Source organism: Aythya ferina, assembly GCF_964211825.1.
Source record: "Aythya ferina genome assembly, chromosome: 3".
Taxonomy (NCBI): domain Eukaryota; kingdom Metazoa; phylum Chordata; class Aves; order Anseriformes; family Anatidae; genus Aythya; species Aythya ferina.
The window spans coordinates 66608692-66619709 of record NC_140298.1 but is presented as its reverse complement, the minus strand read 5'-3'; the positions used below and the strand labels follow the sequence as shown (position 1 = coordinate 66619709).

The window sequence follows — 11018 nt, the reverse complement described above, 5'->3', positions numbered from 1 at the left end:
TATGGCAGTGAGCTGCCAGCCTGAGCATTTCCATCCACAGAAAGCAGGAGGTTTCATGAACAAACTTTCTTTTTTTTTTTTTTTTTTTCAAAAGCAAGGAACACTGAGTTATTTTCATCATCTGGGGCAGTCCCGTGGTGTGAGTCACCTCCAAAAGTGGCTTCGTTTATCAGGAGGTGCGAGGGAAACTCTGGGACTTACATATAGGCATAGCAGAGAAGAAGTAGTTTAGATTCTGGATGCTTTGCCTCTTCTCTGTATCTGTAGGTTTGTATTTAATTAAAGTTATCATTAACCCCTTTGTTACATCCAAACTGAAATGCAGCATGAACACTTTGCGGCTATACCTTGGCTATTTTTATCTGAATAATCAAAGAGATGTGTATATGAAACTCAAGCTGCCCAGTGATCATTAATATTACAACAAAACAAATCCTGGCAGCAACCAGCAGCTGTTTCAGAAGGAACTCAGAGAGTCTGCCGGCTATGACGAGCCCCTTTTCACCCTCTCTTAAACTCAGCCCTCACCACAAAACCCTATCAGATGTCTTCTGCAGGCAAGGGCTTGGTAAATGGGCAGTTTCAAGCAGAACAAAAGCATCTCCATATCACTTGAGCCTTCCCAGAGGATGCTGTGCCAGCACACAAATTGGAGGGCCCTACCTGAGCAGCAGTGACACCACTTTGGCTGGGGACACCAGGTTACCCCGCATCAGCACCCTGCGGGTGCCCTTTGGGCAGAGCATCCCTGGGCAGCATTTGCAGGAGAATCTCCTCCAAGCGCCCCAAGAGCAGAATGATTGCTTAACACCACGTAGCCTTGGGAATAAGCAGAAAACAATCTGTACAAGTTAATGGAGCTGTTAAAAGCTCCACTTTGCCCAAGCTCTGGCTACTGGGAAGAAAGAGAGGGTAGGAGCCATGGGCATTAATGATGTGGGAGATGAGCAGCAAATGGGTGGCCCTGCTTGTCACAGCTCTGGGGGAGACGTGGCAAGAGAAGCTCTGCTCTCCAAAACTGACCAGCAGCATTACAGGACAGCAAACCTGAGAGTGAGGCATTCCACGATACCTGATTTTAAGAAGTTTGGTGAGGTCTCAGGCACCAGACACACAGGGCAGCTGCTGGGGACGTGGCTCTGCAGAGAGCCTGGCTCAAACCATGGGTTGGATGCCTGCTGCAGCTCCACAGGCAGCTCGCTGTACTCGCCGTGGATGGGTTTTAAGAGGTACAGAGAACCCAGAGGCACCACAGGAAAAACAAACAAACAAACAAACAGGAATGTAATGAAGAACAAAAATTTTATACCAACGCACATCATGTGGTAATGCTGATGCCTTTACTAGTGCCTCCCTGCCCTCAAGTGAAACAGCAGACTTCAGGATACTGGTAGAGAAAAAAAATTGTCTTGCCATGTAACAAAGTAGGCTTAGATTTACATTAACTGGAAAAATCTGCTTGCTTTATTCTATTAATCTCTCTTCCTTTAGAACAGACTGCTGATAAATGGACACGTTTGCATATTAGATCTTGCTCTGCCCTGCGTGATGTATCACTGCTCAGGGCTGTGCTGCTGTTGGTGTGGGTTTGCAGCAATACAGACACGTGGATGCACCACTAGTTCTGATTTTTCTCACTCCAAAACCTGAGACAATCACAGAACTGACATGGTGGTTACATGTACACCATTGAAACATCAGCAAAGGCAGGAGCTGGAGTATCCACACAAAGCACTGACCTTCTGAGCATGAACTGCACTGCTTCCTTCAAAGCACCAGGACTCCTTACCTTGTCCAGGGCAGCACCAAGGGGTGAAGGGCTTAATGCCTCCTTCCCACTCTCCTCTCCCTCACAGCTCATTGCCACTTGTGCTGACACTGATCCAAAACATGGATTTTAGGAGAGCTCAATTGCCTCTGAAAGTGCAGCAGCTGCCATGTGGATGCCCAAGGCCTTTCCCTGCCCTCCCAGAAGCTCAGATCCCATCTGTAATTGGATCGCTCTTATCTGCACCACAGCAAGCAGTTCCCTTGCAGCAGCAAAAGCTGAGACTGGCTACCAGCCTGCAAGAGTCCAGATTTATTGGGCTATCTGCCACTTGAAACAAATCCTCAGCCTGAGATTTGCAGGTGCTGTAGTAGAGAAAAGAGCTTTCCTTCTTTGTCTCTTCTTTGTCCTAACAAAACTCATGCTGCCAATGATCGACTGTGGCATGAAACTGCTCCTGCTCTCACTTCCCACTCGTACTTTGATATTTGTGCATCATCTGTAGCATGGGGTGGCCCCAGAGCTGTGAAGAAGGTGCTCTGCCATCAGCTTGCTAAGGATGAAGGCCAAGGAGCACAGAGAGGTGTGGAAAGAGCACCTGGTGTGTGGAGCGAGATTTGCCAGGTCCCTGGGACCTCTCTGCTCCTGTTAATTGTTGAGTGGGGTGTCAGCATGGGCAGGCACTCTGTGTCAGACATGGGGCTCTGTGGCCTCTGGCTGCTGAACTCCAGTACGCAACCCAAAAATGGGAAATAAAAGGAAAAGCTGCAAGGAGCTACTGCAGGGAAGTGTCCTGAGCACAGCATCCCTCCTGGTGCATGACAGCAGATCTCGCTCCCACTGATGTTGCACAACAGAGGAAAACGGAAAACTGTCCACCGCTGTCACCCAGAGAAGGCATCACACCTGAACCCCACGGCTTACTGCATGGCCATGCTGTCAGCTCAGGGCTCTTCTCTTCCTTGTCTGCTTTTCTGACCTGCCTCATATCCCGAGGCAAAGTGTCTACAAAGCCCTGGTCACAGACCCACTCCGTGCCCTGCTGGGCAGTGCGGGTTCTTCTATTTGTGCAATGAATCTGACCACTTTTGTTGGCCCAGTGATGGGATAAAATATCTAACTTGTGGAAGGTTTTTGGAGCAGCTTTGTATGCAGCATGGCATTTCATGAAGGGCTAAGTACTTGGTCAGTGATAGTAACCCAAAGAAGGGCACCTGAGGGCTGGTGTGATGCACAGGGCTACGGATCTTCTGTGGAAGATGAAGCCAAGTCCTGCCTGTGGTGTCTTGTGGCCCTGGAGCCCCAGAGCAGCAGCAGTGAGGCCGGAGGTGAGGAGCAGCCCTCAACTTGCTGCACTCCCACATGCGTGCTAGTAAAACTGTGATGAGGTATTTGTTTTAAAATTGTTTTGCTGCTCTTGTTCTATACCTTTCTACATTTAGAGGGGAGCTTTAGATTAGAGGTTTGGAGGAAATTTTTCACTCGGAGCATGGTGAGGCACTGGAACAGGTTGCCTGTGGATGCCCCATCCCTGGAGGTGCTCAAGGCCAGGCTGGATGGGGCTTTGGGCAGCCTGGTGTGGGGGGAGGTGTCCCTGCCCATGGCAGGGGGTGGAACTGGGTGGTGTTTGAGGTCCCTTCCAACCCAGGCCATTTTATGATTGTATGTTTTGGATGTGTTCCGCTCAGTCACCTCACCGGGCAGCAGAAAAACAGACAAACACCACGCGATCCCAAGCGTCTGGGAACGGCTATGGCTATTTCACGCCTCGGCCGGGCGCTGGGCTTGGACGGCAGCCGCCTCCTCTCTCAAACGGGGCTGTGACACACCAGGGCGAGGCGGCAGCCCCTGGGGACACGGCGGCGGCATCCCCCACCCCCCGGCCCCATAATTTGGGCGAGGCTCGCCCAGCCCAGCGGCAGGCGGGCGCGGGTGCCCTCATCAGGCCGCTCCGCGCACCGCCAGCAGCAGCAGCAGCAGCAGCAGCAGGAGGAGCAGGAGGAGCAGTAGCAGCAGCACCAGCAGCACCAGCAGCAGCAGCAGTAGCAGCAGCAGCAGCATCATCAGCCGCCGCCCCCCCGCCCTGCGCAGCGGCGGCAGGGGGCCGGCGGCCGGCGGAGCCTCCCCGGCTCGGCCGGGCAGGGCCGGTGGGCGCCGTGGGATGCGGGTGCCGCCCGCAGCATGCTGTGGGGGGTCGGGCTGGCGGCGCCCCGCTCCTGCGTGGCGGACCTGAGCCGCAACCGCAGCCTGTCGCTGGGCTGGTGCGGGGGGCCCGAGGAGCCGCCGCCCGCCCTCTATGGGGGCGAGATCGTCGCCTTCCCGCTGGCGGGCGCGGGGGCGGGCGGCACCATGGCGGCGCTGGGCTCCGACTCGTGGTGGAAGAAGACGCTGTACCTGACCGGCGGCGCCCTGCTGGCCGCCGCCGCCTACCTGCTCCACGAGCTGCTGGCCATACGGTGAGGGGCAGCGGGGCGGCGCGGAGCCATCTTACGGCGCCACGGCGCGGGGAGGGCGCGGGGGCGCAGCCCTCTAAGCCAAGGGGGGATGCGGGGAGCCCCGAGGGCTTGGGTTTTGCCGAGGGGGCGAGGGGGAGGCTTGCGGTGGGGCACGGTGCGGGACAACGCCCGGCGTGAAGGCGGTGCTGAGAGCCGTGGCAGGGGCTGGCCAGGCGCAGAGCCCCTGTCAGAGGGACGAGGCGATGGGGGCCCCTTCGTGTTGGCGCACCCGCCGCCGTCTCCAGTGTGGGATCGGCCAAACCTCGTCTCTGCCGCAGCACTGTAAGTGCCTTTTAGTGGCTCAAGATCCAGCGAATAACAAACAAACAAACAAGCAAACAAAAATTGCGGTAGGCCGTTAAGGGAGGACGCGTGTGCTGCTTCAGCCAGGATTTCTCCTTTGTGTCTGTAATGTGCTGGTGTATGATGCAGCTGGGTTTTGGGGTTTTAAATCCTGTTTTGTTTTTGACAGGAAGGAGCAAGAGGTGGATTCAAAAGATGCTATTATACTGCATCAGTTTTCGAGGCCTAACAATGGTGTCCCGAGTCTCTCCCCTTTCTGCCTGAAAATGGAAACTTACTTAAGGATGGCTGATTTGCCCTACCAGGTACATCTGTACAGTTTTCCTTTCCCTGTAATTGCGTGAAGTAGCAAGCAGGCATCCTCCCCTCCCAATCTTCCTCATCCGGGGAGAGGTACCCATACAGCTGGCTGGGTAGATCAAACCTTTTTTATCTGCGGTTAAATTTGCTATATAACCTTTAAAAGTACAACTTGAATGAAGTTGGTCTAGAACAGTTCTATATTTAATTGGTAAAGCTAAGTCAACATTGGAAGTTAACGTGGTTGGAAATGCTGAAGTGGGAAGGTAGCTCATGGTTTATGTAATGTTAAATATTACACTAAAACTAAAGTGTGGTATTATATGGTCTTTGAATTGCATCTTGCTAAAGAGAACAAGATTAAATAGCTGCAGCTTCTTGTTTTCCTGGTGGTGCACAGGGTTTCTTCCCAGTGCTCTCCTAGGAAGATGTGCCTCCCTTCTGCTTCACCTGGCATCACCGGTGCTTCCCCTCTCGTGAGGGAAGACGGGGCTGCTCTCCATGCTGTGAATACGGCTGCCTCGTTGTGGCTGGGTGCCCCCCATGCTGGCTTCCCTTGGGGGATGAAGCCCAAGATACTCCAGTGAAGGAAAGGCAGGAGAGCACAATCTTGCTGTCTTGCCTATTAATGTCAGGGTTCAGTTGCGATGGCACGAGTTGGGCGCATGCTGTGTGGTGGTGTCACCAGGCAGCTTGTGCAGAAGACAAGCTCTTTGAAACACATGATAGGTCTTTTTGCTGTTTGTATAAAGCACTGAGGGCATTTCAGATGTCATCATTACTGTTGTATCTTAGGTTGTATCTAAGGATCTTCGGTGGAAGAAATCTGTCTCTCTCTCTCTCTTTTTTTTTTTTTTTTCCCCAAGCAATGTAAGTTTGGGATTTTACTGTCTCCAAGGGCCTGAGCCATGGCTCACCTTGTGCTCACCCCAGATGGGTTCAAGTCACTTTTTTTTTGCTGCATATCCAGGTGCTCTTAAGAATATTTTGATCAGTCTTTTGCAGAGGAAAACAAACCATTTAACAACTTTATTTCATATTTGGGGTTGATATTCATCCACATTCCTATGCAATTAAGCTCCTTTACATTGGAAGTAAAAGAAAACCTAAGTAGTACGTTTTGCGTAAGTCTTTAAAAGCATGAAATTTAATGTTCATTACCTTAAGATGTAATGAAACTTGAATAAGATACTTCAGAGCATTTGGAAGTAGATTGGGGGGACTTCTGTCCCATGGGATGTATTTTCCTCATTTTGGGTTATGGAACCTGAAAGATACTGAAGTTCGAATGTGTTGTTGGACCAGAAGGCCTTAATGCACATTGCTTCTCAAACCAGAGTAATATGAGTAGAAATTGCACATCTGAAGGGAAAACTATTCCTGGCGACGTCTGTTTTCTCTCTAATAGCAGTTTATGCAGTTCAGAGGTTTGAAATGATTAAAAAAATCGCTCTGATGGGGAGTAGTTAAGGAAAGCTGCAGTGTAAAAGATGGCTGTCGCAGGATGTAATTACTTCCAGAAGATAACGCTGCACATTCGTGTGATTCAGGATGGAGTCATTTGGAAAGCTAGTGCTGGGTACAAGTCAGCCACCTGGCACTGTGGGAAGAGAGGGATTTCCAGAGGGCTCTCCTTCCCTTTCTGTTTCCTGTACTGTCAGTCAGCGTGTTGGTTTATACACAATTTCAGCATTTGTGGGGTTACCAGCCCTACCTAGGATTTTAGGCCTAAGGTCAGTGGTGCTAAGTTTATGAGCTGAGGACACAGCTCTTTTTTCTGAAGGAGGTAGGTTCTGTTTTTTTCATTGTGCTAGGAATGTGGTGCTGCTTGTGGCTCATACAGGTAGAGGAAGGCGTAAGTTGGTAGCCACAGCCACCAACCCTGTGGTGTTTCCAGTTCTCTGCGGGGGCGACTCTGCCGCTGTCTGAGTTGTGTGGCCTCCCCCAGCCCTGTCCAAGAGAGGACGTACCCCACGCAGCTGGCAGGGGCAGCAGTCACACTGAGTTACAGATGAATTCTGCAGCTCTCCGGGCACCAGGTGAGCTAGAGTGGTGCAGCTCTTGGCTCTGCAGGAGCAAGCAGTGGTAGCTACCACAGGTCCCTGTGCTGAGTGTCTGGGGAGGGGAGAACAGCCTGGGGGGTGCAGCCAGAGGCTTGCTATGAACCATCACCTTCCTGGGGAGGGGCTGCTTAGAAAGGAGGAACATGAAGCAGGGTGACAAAAAAAAAACACACAAACAAAACAACAAAAGAAAGTTGTTTCTGATCAGAACAAATAGGTAGAGGTTTCAGACTGTTATTTCTTTTTTGATTCCTTGTGTTTTGACTTTACTGGAGAACATTAAAGTACTGAGTGACGTGCTTTGTGTTGCACAAAATGTTTTAATGGTGTGTCAGAAGACAGGAGGAATGAAGTAAAGTATTCCCACCGTTTCCTAATCTGGATTTCTCCAAACAGATTTGTTCTTATAACGTGCTTGTTTTTTCCTGAAGCTGCCTTTCTAGGTGCAAATTCTCAATCAAAAATAATTCAGCCCGTTCTGCTCGGGCTGGTCTGTGATACGACCTAGCTCTTATTTTCAAAATGTTTCATGCTTTTCTTCATAAGCGCCTTTTAAAGGAACCCGTTCTTGGTGCTTGTGGAAGTCTTTTGGGTGTTCTTGTATTTCCTCGTGAATATTAAGATTTGAACATTTACATAATCTGATGAGTATTAGCACATCAGAAACATGATGTTTTCAAGCCAGGTCTGTGAAGATGGTACTCTCTATGAGAGGAGACATGAGGCAGAGTAAAATATAAGCAACAATAACTGAAAATGTGGAGCCTAATTTCTTCTGGAGAGCACTAGAAAATTGCCCCAGAAGTGCCCTGTGCTGCTTGGTTTGTAATTTCCTCTGTAAATGATGTTCTCAGGAGCTCTTGTTATAGTTGCTTTGTAGCCTGCAGTTCAGGTTAAAGTACCATGAGGTATGAGGGTATTTTTTTTTTAATAATACCATGGCTTTCCTGCTTTGCAGATGGACCAGTTTTCAAGTGGAAAATTGATAAATATTTGATGGCAATTAGCAGCAGCCATAAGGATACTGAGGTTTGAAGCCTAAAAATATCCACTTGAGAACAGTGGATACGAGAACAGTATGATGTGAGATTTGCCCAGAGACAAAGGTTTCCCCAGGTCATTGAAAGATGTTTCCCCTTTTGTTTGATGAGCTGTGTGTAACAAAACATGAAAATCCTGCAAGAATTTTTTTAGGTTTGCCTATACCAACTTTCCTAAAGCAACTTAGGCCATCATTTGTGTTTTTGGGAGTATAATATCAGTGCAGTACTAGCTTTTTACACAGTGTATTTGTATGTGCGTGTGCATGCTTGAGGAGTTGTGTGGCTGAATAACAAAAAATTGGCTTTTTCTGGATTGCAAACGATGTGGCGTACAGAACTGCGATAGGTTATGGGCACATCTTCAAGCCCACCGCCTCCTGCAGAACATCAGTATCTGTGCACATCTCATCCTGAAGGGGCTGTGGACTTCACGCTCTGCGTTGGATTTCAGGCTCTGGGTGGTTTCAGTGTCTTTCCCACTGACAGGGCAGTCACCTGCACGTGCGGGCAGGGAGGATCCTGCTGCTTTGTTCATCCTGGCGTGGATGCAGCGTAGGAGACATTATATAACCCGGTATTCCTTCCGTCATATTTGCTTGGGCAGGAGTCCCGGAAAAGGCTGCGACCAGAAGGCTTTGTTTTCCCAGCAGCGTTAGGCATTTCTTCTGCTCTGATCCAAAAGGGATGAGCCTCCGGGAATGGGCGTGCATTGCTTGTGGTGTGCACATCCCTATTTTGGGTGGCAGCCTGGGTGCTGTGTGCTCAGTGTGTTCAGGCTGAGCTGGGGTCACCTTCTGGTGTGTGCTCCTTGCTCCGTGGTGACCTTAACCCATCTTTAGTGGATTTGTGTGGGGTAAATGTTTGAGACCCAGGCAGATCAGCTGAGAGCAGCTAACCCTGAACTTAGCAGCTGGACCCCAAAACGCTTGTGGGGCACTGAGCTTGCTCGTTGTGAGCCTTTCTGATTTGGTTTCTGAGCTAGGATTTTTATTTTGCTAAATAACGGGACACGAGGAAGTGAATCCCAAGAGAAGAAAAAAAAGTTCTGCCTTGTATCCCTGCTTTCAGAAGCAAGAGAGAATTGAGATCAAATATCTGATCGCATTTTGGAAGCCAGGCATACCTCTCATGTTTGTTAGATGAGGCATAAATTCTCTCATCTCTCTATTTCACCTTCTCCAACTGGAAAATGGAGAAAATACATTAATACATCCGTACAAGAGCTGCTCTGAGGACACGTACTAGTATTCAGCAGTGTGCTCGTGCTGTGCTCAGCAGTGCTGCTGGCCCAATTGTAGATCCAATTGTAACAACCCTGGCTGTGAATGTGAGAGATTTCTAAGTTAGGAAATTGCAGAAGCACATGTAAAGGCATATTTCCCTCCTGCCCGGTGAGGGAATGATAAAATGATAAAAAACCTTTCATCGTGGGCTCACTGAGACAGGCAGTGAATTAGTATTTATAACATAATTTTAATACAAAAAGTGCTGCTCTGTGTATGAGCCAAATTAAGGTGTGATTCCTGTGATTAAAAACTTGTTTAGAACTATGGACCCAATCTTCTGGGAGATCTGAGCATCTCCAACCCCTTAAATACCCCAGGTACTTAAGTAATATTAAACCACGTGGCTTGTAATATGGAAGCTTGTAAGACATTGCAGGACCTGGAAATAACTATTTTGGTATCACTTAAAGCCACTGCTCTGTTTGTATAGGTACAGTTAACCTGGTGTATTAATTAAAAATGTTACTTTTAAAAACACAGAAAGCTATTAAAAAGATTTATTCTCATTGAAACAGAATCTGAAGGGCCTTTTTTGTCTGTTTATTTGCTTTTTTTCTTAGAACTATTTTGATGGAAAACTTTCCCCTCAAGGAAAAATGCCATGGATTGAATACAATCACAAAAAAGTATCTGGCACTGAGTTCATTATTGACTTTTTGGAAGAGCAACTCGGAGTGAATTTAAATAAAAACCTGGGTCCACGTGAACGAGCTGTTTCCAGAGCAGTGACAAAAATGGTGGAGGAGCACTTCTATTGGTAAGCTTGCATGGAAAAGCTGCTTGTGTTCTGCTGTCAGACCTGCACCTGCGCTCTTGCCTGTTAGGGAATGCTCATTTTGTCTCGCGGTTATTGCAGTTATCCAATTATTAATTTCACAGCTCTTCTCACTGTGGAAGGCTGCTGCTTCTTTCTGCTTGTGCTATGAGTCAGGAGCAGCTCCCCTGAGAGCTGTAGTGATGTGTAGGCAAGGTAAGGAGTCGGCGTTGCAGAAGGAAGCAGCTGTTTGTCCTCCTCCGTGTGCCCTCCACATGGGAACAGCCTGGTCAATGAGGAGCAAAGCCAAGATGGCTGCAAACGTGAGGTTTGAGAGGGGAAACAAAAAATAATGCCCAACATTTACCGTGAAGCTAAAATATTGTTTTCCTGCAGTTACTGTTTTTTTTATTGTCTGTGTGTGTGATTACAGTATGGATTATTGCCTTTCCTGTAACGCAGAATATTCCTGTTAGTAAGTATTGCTGGCAGCAGCACCAGTTGATAAGGACACAACATCACTTGTGGTATCCTCAGAAGCTGGAGTATAGATATGAATGAAAAACCTAAATATAACTTCGCTGATATTCTATGCATTTTACTGACACGTTTGAAAATAGTATCTGTGATTTTTAAATTTTTATTATTTTATTTTTATTCCTCCTCCTGCACCCTGACTTTTCATTTCAGTGCATTTTTAAGTGTCCTTTGCAGATTGGATCCACAGAAGGTGGGTGTGGTGTCCCGGATGCTGCATGGGATACCTCAGTAGGCATAAGGCTTTTTCTCAACCATTTGCTTTCTAGCGTGCACTTAAGTTCCTGTTGTACTGAGTCTTGCATTCACACAGCATTTTATTTTCTCCAAAAGTGTGTGATTTAACTTGATTGCATTTACCTTGTTTTTTTCTTTTTTTTTTTTTTTTTCTTTTCATTTTCTTATTGAAGAAGAGCAGCACCAGGTGAACATGTGTATGTATAGCTCTTCAAACCATTTGTAGTGTTTC

General features: G+C 48.1%; 1 protein-coding gene across 1 annotated transcript in view; it reads left to right on the top strand.

The window, feature by feature from the left end:
* The first annotated feature begins 3823 nt into the window (after positions 1-3823).
* Positions 3824-11018, top strand: part of FAXC (failed axon connections homolog, metaxin like GST domain containing) — a 23849-nt gene continuing 16654 nt past the window's right edge. The window contains exons 1-3 of the mRNA XM_084514208.1: positions 3824-4224; positions 4736-4871; positions 9819-10015. Of these exons, the coding sequence (XP_084370334.1) occupies positions 3950-4224; positions 4736-4871; positions 9819-10015 (608 nt within the window). The 5' untranslated portion in view covers positions 3824-3949. The remainder of the gene's footprint in view (positions 4225-4735; positions 4872-9818; positions 10016-11018) is intronic.